Source organism: Hippoglossus hippoglossus, chromosome 19 (genome assembly GCF_009819705.1).
Source record: "Hippoglossus hippoglossus isolate fHipHip1 chromosome 19, fHipHip1.pri, whole genome shotgun sequence".
In the NCBI taxonomy this organism is placed as follows: domain Eukaryota; kingdom Metazoa; phylum Chordata; class Actinopteri; order Pleuronectiformes; family Pleuronectidae; genus Hippoglossus; species Hippoglossus hippoglossus.
The window spans coordinates 10,081,560-10,101,788 of NC_047169.1; the positions used below are offsets into that span (position 1 = coordinate 10,081,560).

Consider the following 20,229-nt stretch of genomic DNA (forward strand, 5'->3'; position numbering starts at 1 on the left):
TTTCTGACTTCTTGTCCATCCATCCATCCATGTTGTTTTGTGTTTGTTGACCATCCATTGTGTGTTTCAGTTCCACCGCATGACGTAAAGCGCATGGCATGGAACAGCACAGGCAACAGCTCCTGCCCAGAGTCTGAGCTCTCACAGTCCTCCATGCCTGCTGCTCCAATAAGGAGCATGACTGTCGCTGCTAAAAGCAACAATAAGCAGAGTAAGAGCACATCTGAACTAACCGACCTCAGCTTTCCCTGCCCTCTACTCGCTGTAGCTGTTGCACGCCAAAAACTCACATTTCTCAAATGGCAATTTTCTCAGTGATGAAGAAAGCAGGCAGTGGCAACGACGGCGATCTTTAAATGTCATCTAGTCAGGTGAAGGATCTTCTGAGGAAGAAAGAACTGAGACGCTTAGTTTCAGCTCGTGTTCTCCGGCTTAATTAGAGATGAAGCAGATCACGTCATGTATCACACAGTGGGGTTCACACCATAGACTGTATAAAAGATGGACGACATGACGGCTCCCTAAAAGTGAAGCCAAAGCATCTCGATCACCACTTGGTGGCTGGCTGCAGTTTCCCATTAGTTATCTAGACTCCTAATGAAGTAAAAAATGTTTTTACACTTCTCATGATAATGTAGAGATCTCTTAAGCACTATTTACCGCACTATTTACTGATGTGCTTTTGCTATCATCCATAAAGTTGTTACCATCCAAACATAGTTTCATAGCTGCAGTTGTGCGCCTACCCTCAAGTAGCAAAGGATGCATTTCTCTCTATCGTGAATATCTCTCATGTCTGTTTTTAGTTTATGTACCTGTCACTCAGAATCAGTTGGGCTTTAGAGAGACGTTTGTGTCAAATAAATTTCAAATGAATGAAGATTTGTCATGTTAGGTATTTCTTATTACACTGGCGTATGCCCAGTGTAATGCCCGGTACCTTTGGTTTAAATTATTAAATGTCACAAAAACATCCAACGAAACAGCCGAGACTGACTCCTGATTGGTCGAGCGTGTGTTTCAGCTGCACTTCGATACCGCGCCACCGTCCTCTGATCGCTACTGACCAGCCTCAGGCTCCAAATGCACAATATGGCAGTGTTTGTGTCCAGGATATTTCAGATTCATTTCTGGAGGAAGTGGTGCTGGGTCGTCCATCTTTAGTTACAGCCTATGGTTCATACACGTTCAGGTCTTGAAACGGTTAATTTAAACTTGCAGCAAGACATTAACAAGCTTTCTATCGCGTCTTGTGGTCTTCCTCAGTGGACAAAATAAAACATGTTTGCTCATGAAAATAAGCCCATTGTCAATATGTATGAAACTTTCGTCATGTGCTAACACTTGGTCAAAACAGGAGATGAGGTTGAAATTTCTGGATAAAGCTTGAAGGTCGACCTTGATTTACAAGGTTGTTTTTGCTCAAACTGAGCCGAGGGTCCAAATGAGAGGAGTTCTTGTTTTTGTTTTGGAGGCAGTGTGTGTTCACACAACAGAGTGCAGTGTTCCGTCAGTTTCTGTGTCGATCAGAAGGTGAGAAGCTCAGTGACAGACGAGGTCAAGTCGCAGTGAGGGAGCTGTTATGGTTCCACTGATGAGGTTAAACACGAGTGTGGAGCCGTAGCCACAGAGGGAGAGAGAGCCCGAGGGAAGGCGGGCGCTGAAGTGATGAGAGAAAATGTCATCAAGCAAAACCACCACATAGTTAATTGTTCTTTCACCTTCGAAGCGGCTCCTCGTCGTTCACCATCTGTCTCCTCCCTGTTCTGTCTGTAGCCCGTAAACAGGAGATCATCAAGATAACCGAGCAGCTGATTGAAGCGATCAACAATGGAGATTTCGACGCCTACACGTCAGTACAACTGCAACATGTTTTGCTCATAATGTATTTTACTGCTTCCTCTTTTCTGCTCTTGCACTTTCTCATCCTCTTTTCGTTTGTTTCTCAGGAGGATCTGTGACCCTGGACTCACCTCTTTTGAACCCGAGGCCCTGGGGAACCTGGTGGAAGGGATGGACTTTCACAAGTTCTATTTTGAAAACTGTGAGTCTGTTGCACACAAACAGTTCAGCTGCATGAACACATTTTAATGAGGATGAAATAACTGCAGGGTTAGATTTGCTCTCAGGTGAAACGAAGAGCACCAGAAAATGGATTCACTTTTCTGGAAACATCAAGTGTATTTGTCATTTGTATATTTGGTTGGAAATATCCCAGTTTGGTAAATTTATATGGTTATGTTTTAGAAAAAGCTAGTGAGGCTACAAATGATTATTTTCATTATTGATTAATCTTTGTTGAGTCATTGTTTCATCTCTGAAATATCAGAAGTTTGCGAAGAACATCTTGTAGCTCCAAACCCAAAGATATTCAGTTATCACAAATGTCTCTCTTTGGCAGCCATTGCAGGAGTAGTTAGCAATCGAAATAAAAACCAAGAATGATGATAACAATAAAGAACAGATGACTGTAGTGTCTGTTAACAATATTCACACTAGCTAATTATTCCCAAAATCCGTTGCTGCGTGTCTTTAAGGACGACTGAACAGATTTTTTTCTCTCCATCCATCCGTCTGTTTGTTGTCTCCAGTGCTGAGCAAGAACAGCAAGCCCGTGCACACCACCCTGCTCAACCCGCACGTGCACCTGATCGGCGAGGACGCGGCGTGCATCGCCTACATCCGGCTCACACAGTTTGTGGACACCACGGGCCACCCCCGCTCCAGCCAATCAGAGGAGACCCGGGTGTGGCACCGTCGCGAGGGCAAGTGGCTCAATGTTCACTTCCACTGCTCAGGAGCACCTGCTGCACCACTCCAGTGATCAGGTACACACACACTCACACACACACACACACATACACATACAAGCAAAACCCTTTTTCTATCAGATTCATATTAAATGGTTTCAAAGAATTTCAGTGACATTGTCTTGCCAAAAAATAACAACTAATTTAATCCTGTTCTTCACCCCCACCTCCCCCCCCTCCCCCAGTGGTCCTGAGCCTCCAGTCTACTGGAGTGTGTGTTTTGGGGGGCAGTTTTTTTCAGCGAGCGTGTTTATGAGGCACGTCCTCTGCGTGGATTGGCTTGTGCCAGGAGCCCGGCCGGGCGAGAACGCACCCCTCTCCACGATACCAACCAATCCTGTCCCTCCTTTGACCTGCTGGGGGCCGGCTGAACACAAGACACCGCCCCCATGGGATGATGCATGCATCTGGCGCCTGATTGGAGGGCGCGTCTTTGCCCTCTATCCCTCCCCTGGCAGCCATCTTTTTTCTGCCCGCGCGAGATGAGACGTCCCGGGGGAGGAGAGGATTTACAGTTGAACTTGTGACAGTTTATGAGTATGAGTTATGAATATACTGTGTAAATTATGACTAGATGTACCAGAAACCACCAAAACCCAACCAAGCATTTATATTCACTATCTAATAAGGGAGGAACAGAGAGGCGTGTGAAGTTAGCAGCTGAGATTTTGGACACATTTTTTGGCATTCTAGGGATAACCGGGTAGAAAGTGTTGTGCTCGTCACCCGGACGTTGATGTAAAGATGTAGGGAGATTTTCCCCAACTGAATTAAAGAGGGGGGAAAAGAATCAAGTCGTCTCAGTCAGAGAACTTGATGACGAGAGAAACTTGATATCAAAAACAAGAAGCACCAAAGTGTAGAACTTTAGGCTTTTTATGTGTTTTCGTTTTTTGTGTGATTGTTTTCTTCCCGACAGAACGGGGAAAAAAAACGTGTTGTCGTGGGGCGGGGGCGTCTGATTTGAGGTTCCGTGTTTTGTTGTGTTTTTAACGTCTTGTTCTCTTTTCGTTCCTGTGAATAACCAGAGCCTTTTTTTTGTTTTTTGTTTTGTTGTCCTGGTCTTGATTGATCTGACACTCGAGGCTCCTTTTTTAAAGCAGCTGTTTTTAAAAAGAGGGATTTTACTGTGCAAGTTTAAAGCTAACCTGTGCGTTCTGTTGTGTCCGTTTGCATCGTGGAGGGAGAGCGTGGGCCAGCGAAGGCGTCTGCGTTTTGCACATTTGCCGCCTCTCCCTCGCTCCCCCCCTCCTGCTCTCTCCCCCTTTTCCTCGCTCTTAAACCACCTTCCCGCCTGCTCTTTTTCTCTGCTTTCTGCAAGGGCCTGGTGTGTTTATATTCACTGTGTAAATACAGTGTATGTATAGATATATGTAGAAAAGTGTAATATATGTACATGTATCTATGAGACACTCATCCTGTGCATCTGGGTGTAGGAATCACTCACGACCTCTGTGACCCCCGAGCTCCATTTTACTCACAGATTTCAAATCGCTGTTATTTTTCTTCCTTAAAATACTTCCTTAAGAAACAGTAGCTCTGGATGTTTTTAACGATAAACATGAAACACACACACTCCTTTAAGTGACCGGCTCGAGTCCCACGGCGCTGAGACTGTTTTTAACGATGGGGAATAAAAGAAGGATGAGATTAGTTTGACCCCCCCTCTGCCCAAAAAGTTTTAAATATGAAAACCTGCATCATAGCTTTCTTAACTCCCTGATCCCACAATGCTGTGAGCCGTCTCTTCATATCATATGCACACACACACACTTAGACACTCACACTCGCCTGGTGGTGTGTCTAGGCTTTGTAACATATCTGCACCACTACTGTGCGACCAGGGCACCACCCTTGCTGTGCTGCTTTATTGTCTCCATCCATCAGCGACACTTGTATCTTAAACCCCCCCTCTCCCTCTCCTTTCTCCTCCCCCTGATATCTCTAACCCCGGTGTACCCACAATTCCCTGCTCTTGAGATGTTTAGTTGTACCTCTCTGTTGTTTCTCTGTTTCCCGTGTTACTGGTTTGACTTTTCTTTTCAAAATTTTTATTTTATTACTATGATTATGTCGTTGTCGTCGCTGTTGCTGTTGACTTGTCGTTTTGGTAATTTGCCGATCTGCCAAGCTGGAGTTCTGCACTCTCCCTCAAACACCGGAATTTCAGAAAATATAAAAAAACAAAACATTTTAGAAAAAGGGAAAAGAGGGAGAAAACATAGACAACACAAAATTTTACAGATTTGAATGATCCTAGATTGATCAGGACTAAATTATTTATTAATGTAATCTACCCTCGGTGGTTTTAAATCGTGCCTGCTCAGTTGAGAGGAGTGTTGAAAGCCAGAGAGAGAGAGAAAGCGTTGGTGTGGGTGTGCAGGTTTCTGTGACCTCCACTGTCGAACCGGAGCGGGAGACCTAGTTATATGCATGTTTCAGTTACGCATTTCTACCATGTACCTACCTGAATAAGGATGGAGAGCTAGTGTTAATATATGATATTTGCATCTTTTGAAATAAGAATTTCCTCCATCCAGAATGTTGAATAGGTGACATGAAAAACAACAAAAAAAAAGCAAAATTACAAAAAAAAAAATTAAAACAAACGGATTCAGGAGCCGTAGCTTGGTATGAGGCCCTTGATGTTAGCGTTTTCCCTGCGTTGTAATGATATACTATTGGGCTGCGCTTTCTCCCCCAGCCTTCACATGGATGCTGGAGTTTTTTTGCATGATCATGATGTACAATGAAATACAACCATGAATTGACGACTATCAAGTGTTTGTCTGAGTGTTAGTTGGTCTTCATCATAGCTTTGTTATTCTTCGAACTTGGATCTTGAAAGTATTTAATAAAAATACTATTTCAGCACTGGTTTGTCTCCTTCGACTCTTTCATTTCTTTAAAATACAGCTCCCCACTTGTTGTTGTCACGCGGAAACATTTGTGTTCCATCCCCAGACCAAACATCCTGCCAGAACAGATCTATGCTTACCCAAGGTGCTTTTTCACACTACGGCCTCTGAACCAATGGTCTTTCACACTTGTCTGCAGCCTCATACCCTCTGTCGAGAAAAATTACACCGTTGAGGGCTTTTTAAAATGTATTTTTGATTGGTTTGATCCTAAACTTTCTCAGCCTGGATTATTGAGCGTGCTTCTTCAGCAGTCTCGCCCTGAAATCGCCAAATTTGGAGCCGGTAGAGACGTGACAGATTATGTAACACTGCAACATTGATTAGTCATGCTGAATATCCGCTCAATGTCCAATTTTAGGAGAGGAAACTATTCTGCGTTGGGTGACGTTCAGAAGGAAGAAGTTAAAATGAAACCAAAACGTGTCTGTGTGGTTGGCCCCCGGACGTTGCGGACACCACCCAGCACTGCAGCTGTCGTAATTTGCCCTCCACACTCATCTGTCCTCACACAACCACGTCACATTAACCCCGATGGACAAACTGCAGAGGAAAAACCATCACTGCTGTGCAACGTTCCCTCTCTCCACCTCGGACTCCACTGTCTTCCACTGCTCTTGTTGTAGCCGCAGTGCACACAGCCAAATGTTGAGTAATGCCACAGCCTTATTTAAAAAGGTTTTCTGCTGTTATTTATGATGGTCCCAGTTATTTTAAGGAATGTGTGTGTGTGTCCCTGAGATGTAGGACAGCTCCCCCCTGGTTGCTCTGCTCTCTGTGTGATTAATGAGAGCACAGCAGCACACGCTCATTTACTTTCTCAAAGACGCAGGGAAAAGGGGGAAACTCTTGAGGGAGCGCGTCTCGCTCTCTCTGACCTCCGACTCTTTAGTGTCAATAAAATAAGGAGGGAGAGTTTGACCCCTAACGAGACTCTGTCTAAATTACTTTTGACTTTGTAGAAGGGCGATGAACCTGTTTTCTTCTCAGAGTTTATACAGATGCTTTCGATCATTCATGATAATGTATAACAGCTTTCCTCTAACATGACCATTTAGAGAATATGAAAATATATTTTTGGCAACGAAGAATCAGTTTTTTAGATTTATGTTAAAACTTTATCAATAGTGCTTTATTATATTACTTTATCAACATTGGTGACACAATACAATTGCAAACTAGAATCTCGTTAAGTAGAGTGCATACCTCCCCCAAGGCCTAACTGTCCCCTAATAAAACCACATTCAAATTCACTGGATCCAGATTTTTATTGGGACACATTGATTTATTTATTTCATCAAGACCCATGAATTATCTTCTGAGAAATCAACGAAAATTTTGATAAAACAGCCAAAAACATCTAAAATGTTAAGTATAGTGAAGAAATATTCCTGGTTCCACCCACTGATCTGGATCCACACCAAAGGTTAATGGGTTCTTCTCTGATCTAAACCAAATCATTCTGGTTTCCTGGTAATCTGTTCATGCGTAGGTCAAAATAAACTATTTTTAAGGCCCAATTGCCCCATTAACTCCAGTTTGAGTTTGGTGACAAGCTGCAAATGTTTCTTTTTAAACACAAGCTTAATAATTGTATTATGTTCTCGACACAATTGCAAATAATAGAAATGTTTCATTAAAACAGTGAATCCAATCCTCTGACAAGTAATTATTAATTTTCTTATGTGACATAGGAAGAGTAGTAGAACCTTGAGGCCTGTTCTCATAAAGTTTTAACTACATGCTTCATTATTCTAAGATGCACAGTATAGACCTTGGAATTCTGGGTGATGTTTCATATTTGTTGAGATTTAACTGATTTGTCACTTGTTTCCCAATAAACTGAAAAAGTATACATCACCAATGTCAATGTAATCCAATAATAACAATGAATTTGAAAACAAGAACAACAGTAAACCTATTTTTGATGCAATCTGTCCAGCATCGGGGTTCACAGGGTTTGTTTCGTTAGCGTCACAGTGACACATGACTTGTTTTTTTATTTTATAATTATATTTATTTGATATCTCTGCCTAACGATCAAATTGAACCCAATGTTTGTTTTCATGGCCCCTCGTGATGAATCATTGACAGACCTCATCATCGCCAAAGTGTGAGAGCTCCACAAATCTGCACCCTCCCACCGATGAACCCTGGGAACCCGTTCTTGGGCCTCACCTCCATCCCGTCATCGAAGAGAGTGCTGTTCCAAACTTACATCCACAGCATGTTCCCCAGTCCACTTCAATCTCTGATCTTCCACTTTCCCATTTCTTTGAATTTAAGTTCTTCTTCTCTTTCATGCTCGTCTGGATGTCAAACTCCTGAAGGCCAGTGAGAGAGAAGTTGATCTCAGACGGTCACAGAAACGGTCGCAGTTATCTGAGCGCTGCTGCAGCTCTGTGCCCTTTTTTTTTTTTTTTATTCTTCTCAAGAGCTGTAATGACTCCTCCGGTTCTCCTCTTGATTGCCCCCTGCTTCTTCTTAATCACACTAATGAGCTCTGATTGGCTCCTCTCAATCGAGGTCACGAGGGCGGTGAACACCTGCATGCTCTGTCCTTGTGGGCGAGACGTTTGACATCTTGGACCTTCAGCGGCTTCTCCTGCATCATCTGAGGCTTTAACTTGACGAGGACAACGTTAGGACTCTCATTTATTTAACTCCCTGTGATTTATTTGTTATTTTATTTATTGTTATTTCCCTCTATTGTGATCTTTGCTGATGCAGAACCGGTCAAACGCACTCTGTCCGACCTGCACAACGTTTTACTTCTTGCTCTTTATGATACTCTGCGTAATTTCAATCAGGAAAACGTTCTCTCTGTCCCATTCATTCACTGTTTCTCTCTCTCTCCCCCCACCTTTTCTAATCAGCTAACTGTCAAGTGTTTACGGTAATCCAATCAGATTTTGCCATGATCTCAATCAGCCAATCGTATGTCGCTGCCAAACTTTAAATCTGTCTCTCCTCTCTGCTGCTGTCAGCTTGTCAGTTCAGTCTCTACATCCCATCAACCACCACCAGTGTCTAGACCCCGGGGTGGGGGTTGGGGGGGGGGGTTTCTATACCTCACATCCTCACCCTCTTTCAACCCTTGATGACATCACAAGGGGTCTAAGCACCAAATGGACCCTCACTTATCTCACGTGGCTTTTCTTCTCTTCTTCCCAAGACAATACGTTGTGTTCATTTTTCATTTTCAACATCATTTCCACATCAGGGTTGAGCAGAGTGTGTCTGTTCAGGCCTGTGATGAGGCTCCAGGTGAATTCTGCAGAACGATGCCAAACATCCGAGCTTCACAACCTTCGTCTCTGTCGTCTGCAGCAGATCCATTGACGCTTCTTCTGCGACTGGTTTTTAGTGATTGGTGAATATCTCCTCGCAGTATGAGGTGACACAGAACCTCATAGACGTTGTGGACACAGACAGGAAGCCTCGCCTGCAGCGTTACGTAAAACCACAATGTTACTTCCTGGAAAACATCGGCTTGTGTTTTTCATCTCAAGCCACTGAGCTTGTTTTTTTCTTTCCTCGGCTACTGCAGCGTGTGGAACGAGTCCGATTAACTGTATAACTTTAATCGGTCACTTTGGACTCCAGACTTTGGGGTGAAGGTGTCCAGACACTTTCTCCCTGTCATCATGCTGAAGTACCACATACTGGGGGGTGTGAATACAGTTCAAACTAGTGCACTGCATCTTAAATGAGTGAATGACACAGCTCTTCTCCGTGTACAAATCTAATTATGTCTGTTTGTAGTCCACCATCTTACCTCTCTTGCTCTTACGACAGTCCCGCCACCCCTTATGTTGCTATGCTGCACATCCAGTTTGAGACAGATGTGACTTAGCCCTTTGAAGCACTGACTCTTTGTTTCATAAATGTTTCTATAATTAACATAATCATTTATAATTATTCAATAATGTTGATAACACATCCAGAATCTAACACACATACATATATAAATAAGAGTTTATGGTAGGCTGAGTATCTTTGTTCATTATCACCCAGATCCTTGTACTTTGTTTTTGGAGTGTTTCCAATTTCTTTCCCATTTTTCCACTAAATATTACAGAGGAATCTTGTACTTTTCTAAATCTGGATCTAGCGAATTTAAATGCGGATTCATCAGGGGACCGTTGAGCCTCGGTGGAGTTCTGTGCCCTCTGAGTGCCACTCTAGTTTCACTATTAAATACACGAGTGGCTACTTGTCCAGACGAGAAGTCTCTGCCCCAACAGCCACGCTTCTTTTTATTCCAGTAAATGAAACTCGTCATAGAGAAAACTTCACATTTTCAATAATATTTCACGTATTCAGCTGTTTCCCAGCTGCCGACTCATTAGTGCTTATTATCAATCAGTTTTTCTACAGTTTTGAATAAATATTATTAAATCCACAGCAACAAGGGCTTCCTCTGATGTCCCCCCCCCCCCCCCCCCCCCCCCCTTTTATTCATAGATAAAACCGTCAGAACAAAGGAAAGATTACCAGGGCTCACGAGTGACTGAGGGCAGCAGCTAAGGAGATTTACTTTTCAATTACACACAAGCAATACATGTTTTGTCAGGATTTGTTTTCCTTATTAATAAGATCCATGTGTATTTGGGATGGGTAAATGTCCAGTAATCTCTGCAGGGCCTTGACAATTTCGATTTGATCAAAGGCAATATGCAACTCATAAAGACCAGAAAGCAATGGAGCTTTGCATTTTGCATCATCGCTGTTCTTCGGCATCTTTTGCAAATAACAAACTTTTGAGGATGTGCTTGTGAGAAGAAAGAGGAAACAACACAACCACCGACGCAGACTTCTTCCTTTGCAGGTATATGTTTTAATACTCAACCATGATTCAGCACATAACACTGAGGAACAGCTGATGGGTGTAACACAATTAAAAGTAGGCCTCCATCTTTAACACTTCCTCTCTGCTCCCACTCCGTCCAGCCGCAGACGAACAGTATTTACACGAACCCACAGGAGCTGCAGGGCCACACGTCGAGTCCCCGGGAGCAGGGTGTATGTACAGGGGTCATAACAACAGGCATGGGACGAGGGGGGGGGGGGTCAATGTTCGCAGGTTACAAGATGCTTCACGACACAATGGTTCACAGTACAACAAAGCACAAGTCTGCACACTTACAGCGAGAGTATAAAAAAGAGATCCACCAGGGCCTAAGCTTTACCCAGCGACCCCGTGAAAATAGAGCAACGTCGCCCTCGTCTGGACAGATCACACGTCTGCTCAGCCAACAACTGAGCAGACAACATTACACGTCCACAGTTCAGCTATCTAAAAATGCAGAACACACACTATCTAATCTCTGGTAGTAGCAGCAGCTATCTACCCGTCTATCTGCCTACTCGTTTATCTAACTAGAGCCAGTCGTGACGCGACACTCGGCTTCCGATGGCTTCGAGAGGAGAGAATTGTCCTGTACAAGTTTAAAGGACCACACCAGTGTTTTTGTTTTTTTTATGTTTCTGCTGTAAAAAACATATTTGCAGTGTTTCAGGGTTTTTTATTATTATTGTGTGCAGTATATTTTTCCTGATTTCCAGGCAGCCACTGTTTCCTTTCTTTCCCCTTTAGAATAGAAATCAATCAGATCCTGCAAGAGGATTTTCAAAAAAAAAGTCCATTACTGTCGAGGTAATGCAGTTTAATTGATCTGCGCTGCATCGCCTCTCAACAATTATGGAACTTTGGCAAAAAATAAATTTCTTCACTTTTTATGATGTTTCAGGAGTCTGCTCATTGATTTTCATAATGCAGCAAGAAAATCAACGGCAGCCAACAGCTACTGGGAAAGTGGTGAATATACTTTTGAGAAGATTGTTGCACTTACAATCTGAAGCGAAAGTGCAAGGAAAAGATACAAATCTTTCTCACAGAAAACACGACTAACGAGTTTCCTGTAAGTGATGACTTTTTTTTGAATGGTTAATACGATTATTTGCTGATTTTAGGTTTTGCAGAGAGGTGAGAACTTTCCTTTCTCCAGTCTGCTTTTATAAACGTTAACGCGTCATTAACATTCACAAGTCACAAGGTCTCTTTCGAAAAGTTGGTGAGTCATCTGTGATTATGAAATGTAACACAAAAGTTGTGTAATGCGCTTAAATGGTTCATAAAGTGGAAGTAAATTATTTACTAACCACAAATAAAGCCATTAAATACAATTATATAAACCCTTAACAATAGGGGCCTTATAAGAAAGTGGTACCCATTTTACACTATTATAAAACTAGTTTACTGTGTGTTTGAGGGCAGAAGGTACAACTACTAATACTAATACGACTACTACTACTACTACTAATAATAATAATAATAATCATAATAATGACAATAATTAAGAGTGCTTTTTTCTTTTAGATTTTTGTCATTTATTATCTACTGTGTAATTCGTCTTAAAAAGTACCCTCCAATTATTATTCTTTTTATTAGTAGTAGTTGTACTGCTATTAATCATAATAATAATAATAATAATTTGAGTGTGTGTTTTAAGATAAATGTACAGAAAATATATAAGAAAATCTGAAATAAAAAGTAAATATTTAAATATTAAAGCAAATATTAAAATCAGTTGTAACAAGGTGAGTTTTGAGTTGTTCGTTGACTTGTGACTTTTTTAAATACTTTTCTTCTTCGTTATCGTGACTTTGCAGGAATATCTGGCACAAGAATTAACTTTGCATATTAACTATCTCACCTCAAAGTTTCCTTTCCTTCTATTACCTCTGAAATGTCTTTTCATTATTTTGATCTCCCAGTTGCTTCCTGTATTGATTTAACCTCAGGTTTTTAATTTCCAGTAATAATTGGAATTGGGAACAACAGTTTTCCAAATAAAAACTAGAGGACTGAGCCATTTGATGTCACTATAATCTGCAGCTTGGCGTTCAGGACAGTCAGCATCAGTGTTAAATCTAAATCACTGATAATAAAAACACACAAACCTGCCAAATCACTGGTGTGGTCCCTGGTTAAATACAGTAGCTTAGTCGTGGGTCTAAATGAACAACAGCACTTGCACCAGTAAAGGTAAAAGACATCAGCCTGAAGAGAGGAGCCCTGTTTAAAATACACAAAATCACCCACGCCGGATTTTTTTTCTCCTTCAGGACAATCCTCCGCTGCTGCAGGAGTTTATCTACATGAATAATCTCAGAGGGACACTGGTGATATGCAGTCAGCCTTTTATGCTATAGATGCTCTGATGGTTAGTTAGTCTGTGGAAATCAGTTCACACATGAAGACGCACATTAAGAGGTTAATTTTAGCATAGATTCTTGTGTGACCATCTCAGAAATGTCCCTCGGACGTTCTTATGCTAGCGCTATAGTCCTTAAAATACATGCCATGCTGATTTTTTGATTTTCAGTATCAGTGTAAGGCCTTCATCAGCATGCTGCCGGCAGAACGGCCGCTGTTCTGATGGTGTAAAACAACAGACGTCACCCACACACTCTGCCGTCATCATTTTTTGTCTGTCCACATCGAAAGGCAAGAAAATGTAAAGCGCTTTGAGAGGTCGCTGTGCTCGTCTGACGATAAGCAGCACTGAGATCAGATCTGAAATTAGCACAGACACGGCCGTTTTTTTACTTTTTAAGTTAAGAGCATCTTTCTATTTCATCTTCCTTTAACCCTCCTCCTCCTCCTCCTCCTCCTCCTCCTCAGGCGGTCACATGGCACAGATGGTAAGCCAATGGCGTGGCCTCAATCAGACCAGGATTTGTGTGTTTGTGTCTGCTTCATGGTGGGCGTGGGAGCTCTTGGTGTGTGTGTTACCGTGCTGATTGGTGTGCGAATGAGTGTGTGTGTGTTTCTGTTTGATCTCACCGATTTCATTTGTCTGTTGTTGATCGTGCATGTGTAGGTATATATCTTCGCCCTCGCCGTGTGTGTGTCCTTCATGTGTTGTGTGCGTTACATCATTGTGCGTCAGATCTTCTTGTGTCTGCGTGTGCGTCTGCGGCTCCTCCGGACGCTCCGTCACGTTGATGACCTCGTCGATCCAGCCCCTGAAGCGGCTGACTCGAGTGTAGAGCGCAGGGGAGGAAGGGTCAGCACAGCTGAAACCCCCGGCAACGACCCCGGTGAGGACCCATCGACCAGTCTCGCGTTGACACACCAGCCCGCCTCCGGAGTTACCCTGACAACTGTTGCCATGGAGGAGGCTGGTGTCTGGAGGACTGCCAGCACACAGCGTGCCGTGGCTGGAGAAACTGTCGCCATAGCGCTTCTTACATTGCCATGACGACATCAGAGGGACCCAGGATGCAAGAACGGAGTCTGGGGGAGACGACAGAGAAGATGATTAAAGAGGAACAATTAGTAAATTAATCATGCTAACATGCTAATGCTTAGCAGCAGCGATCACCATGTTCATCATTTTACTTTACGTAATAACTAGCATATAAAAATAAAAAATAAAATAAAAATACACTGAAGACGGAGAAAAAACACAAACCTGGTCCTGTCCATCCAGCAGTAACCATGACGACACAAGAGGATGGACTGTTTCCCCCTGATCCCATATCAGCAGTAGGAAGGCACGCCGCGTTCGTGTCAGGGTCAAAGGTCAGACAGTGACCCTTGGCGCTGGGCAGCTTCAACAAAGCCAGGTCATGACCCCCGCTCTGACCCTTGTACTTCCGGTGAACGACGACCTGCTCCGGCATGAGGGTCTGCGCCGACGCCCCGACACGCACCACGTACTGGGAGGGGTCGCCGCCAAACCTGGAGGAGAGAGAGACCGGGAGAGAAGGAACTTTAGCTGGATACTTGTTAGGGATTTTGCTGAAGATGTCTCCAGCGTAGGAAGCGATTCACAGCTCAGGGTCAGATTCACCTGCTGACACAGTGAGCGGAGGTCAGCGCCCAGCAGGGGCTGATCAGAGTGCCGCTGCAGAGAGGACCGCCATCTTTCTCTTGGGATTGAAGCCACACGGACACCTGCCATGGCCACGTGGTCCTGAGAGAGAGAGACAAACAAAATTCCTTCATTCTTCTGTGGTTGAGTCTCTGAAGCTTGTGCACAAAATATTGTTCAAAACTGAATTGTGACTCAGTCAAAGCAGAAGACTTTTTATTTCATCATAAATAAATGGGATGTTTTATAAAAATATAAATATGGATTCTGAAAAAGAAAAAAAAAAATTGTAACTGAACTGAAAAAGGATCTTTGAAATTAGTTCTTTGAATGGACAGATGGTGGCAGTATCGAACCATAAAAATTTGTTCAAATATTCATTTATTTCACTTGCATGTAAAAATTGATTTGAATAAAATATCCCATAAAAGCCATAGACTGTATATAAAGATGGCCGACATGAAGTAAAGCCAAAGTGTCCTGATTGCCCCCTGGTGGCCTGCTGCAGTATAGGTCATAAATCCTGCCTCTTCCATGCTATGGGACATGGACCGAATTAAAAAGTCTAAGTACATTTTTCGGTAAGATAGTTTCTGACATTGTAGGTAATTCTCATCACATTGATATTGGTTTAAATGTTCATTTTATGATAAGTTTGGTTTTAATTCATTATTTGATGATATAAAAATGGGGTGAAACGTTATGATCGACTGGACTTCGCCACCGCGGCTACATCCACGGATTGCTACTCCACAGACTCTGTGTGTACAGTATTTCCACACATGACAAAGCCACACATTTGGACGTGTTCTGTCTTACGTGAGCATGTTCTCCTCTCCTCGGCTCCTCCTCTTGCTCTCCTCCTCCACCAGCTTCCTCAGCCCACAGCTCTGCTCCTGAGGCTTGGCCTGCGCCGGCGACTCCCGCGGTGCGACGTCACAACTCACCCCGGCGTCGTCCCTGCGTCTGCAGCCCTGGAAGCTCTGACCCAGGGAGGGACACTCTCCCAGGAACTCCTCCTTCCCCGTGCACCTCACCTGGTCCAGGTGAATGGGGCCTTTCCCCTGACCGAACCCTCCGGTTGCTACGGCTCCACCACTGAGCAGAATAAGGGAGAGAATATGAATATGCTCCTTTTTTATTTGATGGTATCACACTGTTCTTCTTTCATGGACATTAACATTCACCTGTGTCCGAGCTGTCTGCACACCACAGCTGCGTTCAGGTCATTCCAGCCCGAGTCGCAGATACTCCCCCAGTCACCATGGAGATACACCTCCACTCGACCCTCCTTTCTGCTGCTGCCCCCCACAAGACGCACCAGGGGACCTGACAGACAGGAAAGAAACAAACAACAACACAAAACTCTCATTGTTATTCAGGTCTGTGCATCTACACACTCCAGCCTCAAGATATATGCCTCCTGACAGAATTAAATGTCACCCGCACCCTGGTGTGTTTTTTATTCTGCCTCTATTCTCATGCTAATGGCCCGTGTGTGGACAGGAGGCGCAGCACCTCTGGAGCGCTGAGACGGTAAACAGCGCTTTATCCTCTCTGCTGTCAGCGTGTGGCATTTAAACTCTTTTGGACAGACACATACCTGCGTTTTCACAATGAGGGGACGATGCAGTGACACAAAAGGGGACAGGTTTTATTCTTTCTTGGACGGAATCGATCGATGTTTGCATCTTGTGTAGATCGTCGATACAAAGTTAATTCTGATGCCTTATCTGCAGGGGGTTCACTGAAGTGAAGTGATAGCCCAGAGCCTGGCGTTAGACCAGCCCTCTGCAGGGACTGATTGCCCTTTAGGTGGAAAAATTAATTGCAGTTGCACAGTCACCGAACTTCTGCAGTGCAGTGCGGTGTTGGCCAGTATTGTTCTTTTCCTTTCTTCCTCCCTTCCCTTGCTCTCATTACCAATGTGGAGCATTTTGTCACTAGCATTGTCTGAAACTCCCCCTTCTCTGAAAAGTAATTACGAATGAGTTATAGACAACACTGAGTTTCTGTGTCTGATGACAACGTGTGTGTGTGTGTGTGTGTTGGCACGATCGAGAGAGAGGCAGAGGTAGAGAGAGGCCAGGAGGGGCTGAATGTATGAATGTGGCGGGTGGGAGGATGTCAGCTGAGCAGGCGATCCTCCAGATGTGGTCCACGACAGATCTGACCCCCCAGATCCCCCCCCCCCTCGACAGATGGGGTCAAGTCTGAACGTAATCTACAGAGTCACCAGGGAAACACATCTGAAACACCTGCTACAACTGCAGCCTGAGGTTGTACTCAGCAGCTTCGAGGTGTGAATGTGTTCAGACACTGAATGAATTAGGTTTAATAAATAAAAATAATAATAATAATAATTGAGTCGCTCGAGACAGGTTTCAGAAACTATCAAAACATGCAAACAAGCTTCATTCATCTCTCATCTCATACCTGTGGAAGGTGAGATAACCGGCACCTCGTTGGTCTCAAGGCCGAATCGGCCCCGGCAGCGAACCCCGACGTCCTCGCCGTGAGAGCAGTCGGTCCGCCCCCAGATCCCGTGCGGGCAGTCCAGCAGGGAGGTCTCCGATCCCTCACAGTGCACGTCGTCCAGCAGGATCAGACCGACACCCTCCCCGAAGGTGCCGTCTGACACGACCTCTGCGTGACCCCTGCGGGGGCGGAGAAGACGTTACTGTCTGCTCTCGTAAAGCGGGATTAGTTACTGTGGTCGACACGTTGTCCTTTCACTTTCACATCATGCAGATTGTGCAGGACAGTTTGGGTCCAAATGCTCTGAAAGTGGAACAGTTCAGACGACTGCAGCAGAAGTGATGTTATTGATGTGAATTTTCCTCCGTAACTCTGAATACTTGATGTTTAATATAACACAGACACTCCGGGGAAATAAGCAGGCGACAGTGCCCCTGAAAAAAACACAGACTTTAACCAATAGCAGCAGAGCAAGACAAAAACCAAGCAGCTCTCTGTCCCAACTGTGCACCATACGTACCAGCATGTAGAAAACAAAATGATGCTGCACTTATATTACTGTGATTACAATGTAAACATAATGAAATGATATCAGCCGGGGCAATAATAAAACTTCCCCCTGCAAGAGTCCAAATATAATAATGTGAAATTACTCCAAGTTGAAATACGTAATGTAACACAGAACATATATGAGTTCATTAAATATTCATATTGTAACTTGTACATTTGAGTTGTTTTTATTCGATGATAGTTTTGATGATTATTTAAAGTTAAATTAAGTAAAGTTTTTCTTTTATTATGAAACTCTACGTTATACTGTAAAGCTACTTTAAAGCTGCCAGGTTGGAGCCATAGATTGTGTATAAAGGTCAAGGTTACAGTCTCTGCCTTTAAATATATCCATTTAGAGTTGAACCCCCTGAAACTTAAAACCTGCGGGTTCAAAATATACGTTTTCTTTTTTTTTTAAATCCCCTAAAATACACCCTTTATCATGGAGGTAAAAAAATACGAAATGTTAAGAGTGTTAGGTTTATTTTTAAATAGAATCCTCCAGAGTTTCACACGTTCAGCTCGTCGGCCTCAGGTCTGTGTGGCTGTGCTCAAATAAAGTGTAATTACATTAGAAACCAGCTTCAGGCCTTAAACTCTAATTTCCCCTGTTCCCCACTTCATCCAAACTTCCTCCATTTTACCTGTTGTCTTAATAAATTCCACACAGCGTTCATTTGCACAGCACTAATAGCATCAGTGCAGTTAGAGGCGTGCCAGATGTTCCATTCTGCACCCCCCCCCCCCCCCCCCCCCGAACAACGTTAATGTGCCGTGAATGAAACTCAACACGCTCTCAAGCATCTGCACATTTAATTACGTGCAGCGAACATTTTTAAGACTTGAGTTTAACGCAGAAAAAAACCCCAGAATGCAGTGGAAAAAGTGTTTAGCTTTTTTTCTTAAGGCAAAGAAAAAAACTGTAATTTACTTTTAAAACAGAGACGTAGATCTGCAGAGGGATGAGTGCAGCACGACTCTGCCGCAGTAATGACGGGATTAGTGCTGTGTAAATGTGCTTTATATTTAATTCATCATGTGAGCGGCTGTATGAGGCGACAAGTAATTTCACTCTCCTGCGTTTTCTCTGTGTACCCGACATTTATTAGTGGCTGGGCTTTATTTGCTCTTGCTGGCCACACCTCAGGTAATCATAGCAGAATAATGATGAACAAACAGACCTGTCGTCAGATGTTGGTGAAGAGAGTGTCTGACGGAACCAAAATCTGTTAGAGCTTTAGAATAGAAAGTAGAAGTGGGTTTCCAGGGGCTTTAACTCCACAGGATCCCAGTGTCGTTTTCGGTACCTGTAGCCCAGCTGTCTGCAGACCACCTCCGCGTGCTGCTGGCTCCAGTGGTCGTCGCACACCGTCCCCCAGTCGCCGTTGTGTAAAACTTCGACTCGACCCTCCCAGGGACTGTCTCCTCCCACCAGACGCACCACGCCGTCTGAAACAGTTTCGTATTGATTATTAAATCCTTCTGGAGACGTAAAAGTGATTAAAGGCAGATACACTTCACTTGACTCTGCAACCACGAGCCAAGATGTCATTTTACAGACGCGGCATTAACATTAAGCTTAATGCATCGTTTTCAGATTAATTAATCATCTTTGATTAGTCAGATGAACGACAGCAGCTGTTTCGTGCCGGTCGATACTTTTATGTGTTACGTCTTACTTCCCATTAATCCTGTTTCTACTTGTCACACAGAGGATGTTGCTGCTTCATGTGGTAATGATTTATTGATGCTCCGGGGCTATGAATAGCAGCTTTATAAGCCTATCTCTGTGTGTGTGTGTGTGTGTGTGTGTGTGTGTGTGTGTGTGTGTGTGTGTGTGTGTGTGTGTGTGTGTGTGTGTGTGTGTGTGTGTGTGTGTGTGTGTGCGTACCAGTGTAAGGGCTGCAGGAGACCCCAGCATCCTCCATGTGGTCGCAGTTGTGTTGCTCCCAGTCGCCATGGGGACACTGATCCAGGAAGAGCTCGTTTCCTGTGCACTTCACGGCGTCAAGCAGGATTGGGCCTGAGCCCTGACCGAAGTGAGCCCACGACCAGGCCTTCGCTACGCCCCTGCAACACACACACACACACACGCACGCACACACACACGCACACACACAGGTTGGTTTTTGATCAAGAAAATAGGCAGATTCATTGATACTCGTTGTTTTTTGTCTTTTTGTTTCATTTGTTGAGGGTATGAAAATGATAACACCGATTTTATCCTTCAATGCACAGACACACACATTGAAGTATGATTTAACATGTTAACCTTGCATTTAAGGGTCAGGACAGACCAGACGAACTTGGCGAAGAGAAAAACTCAACATACCCAAAACCTAGCTGCCTGCACACCACCTCAGCATCTCTGTCGTCCCACTGGTCATCGCAGACTGAGCCCCACCTTCCAGTGTGAAACACCTCCACTCGACCTTCAAAGTCTTCCTCGCCTCCGACCAAACGCAGCGGAGGACCACTGCCTACAAAACACAGTCAATGTAGGAATTCACCTGGAATCCAGCAGAATCTTCATATCTGCCTCATAAAGTCTCTGTCTCCTTCAAATCCAGTTTATTTGGAATTAAA

General features: G+C 43.8%; 2 protein-coding genes across 18 annotated transcripts in view; one reads left to right on the forward strand and one right to left on the reverse strand.

Moving 5' to 3' along the window:
- LOC117753018 (calcium/calmodulin-dependent protein kinase type II subunit gamma-like) overlaps window positions 1-5,687 on the forward strand; it is a 32,535-nt gene extending 26,848 nt beyond the window's left edge. For 10 of the 17 annotated variants that reach the window (XM_034570822.1, XM_034570818.1, XM_034570823.1 and 7 more), the window contains 4 exons: window positions 1,777-1,852; window positions 1,950-2,044; window positions 2,592-2,828; window positions 2,996-5,687. In XM_034570822.1, coding sequence (XP_034426713.1) covers window positions 1,777-1,852; window positions 1,950-2,044; window positions 2,592-2,824 — 404 coding nt within the window. In that variant the 3' untranslated portion in view covers window positions 2,825-2,828; window positions 2,996-5,687. Of the gene's footprint in view, window positions 1-70; window positions 212-1,776; window positions 1,853-1,949; window positions 2,045-2,591; window positions 2,829-2,995 lie in introns of all 17 variants that reach the window. The other 7 variants (XM_034570813.1, XM_034570816.1, XM_034570815.1 and 4 more) reach the window with 2 other exon arrangements.
- Window positions 5,688-10,542: 4,855 nt separating this feature from the next.
- Window positions 10,543-20,229, reverse strand: part of LOC117753296 (neurotrypsin-like) — a 28,074-nt gene continuing 18,387 nt past the window's right edge. The window contains exons 6-14 of the mRNA XM_034571275.1: window positions 19,976-20,123; window positions 19,535-19,713; window positions 18,951-19,092; window positions 17,050-17,270; window positions 15,801-15,942; window positions 15,433-15,711; window positions 14,593-14,715; window positions 14,212-14,480; window positions 10,543-14,033 (exon numbers count right to left, since the gene is read on the reverse strand). Of these exons, the coding sequence (XP_034427166.1) occupies window positions 13,462-14,033; window positions 14,212-14,480; window positions 14,593-14,715; window positions 15,433-15,711; window positions 15,801-15,942; window positions 17,050-17,270; window positions 18,951-19,092; window positions 19,535-19,713; window positions 19,976-20,123 (2,075 nt within the window). The 3' untranslated portion in view covers window positions 10,543-13,461. The remainder of the gene's footprint in view (window positions 14,034-14,211; window positions 14,481-14,592; window positions 14,716-15,432; window positions 15,712-15,800; window positions 15,943-17,049; window positions 17,271-18,950; window positions 19,093-19,534; window positions 19,714-19,975; window positions 20,124-20,229) is intronic.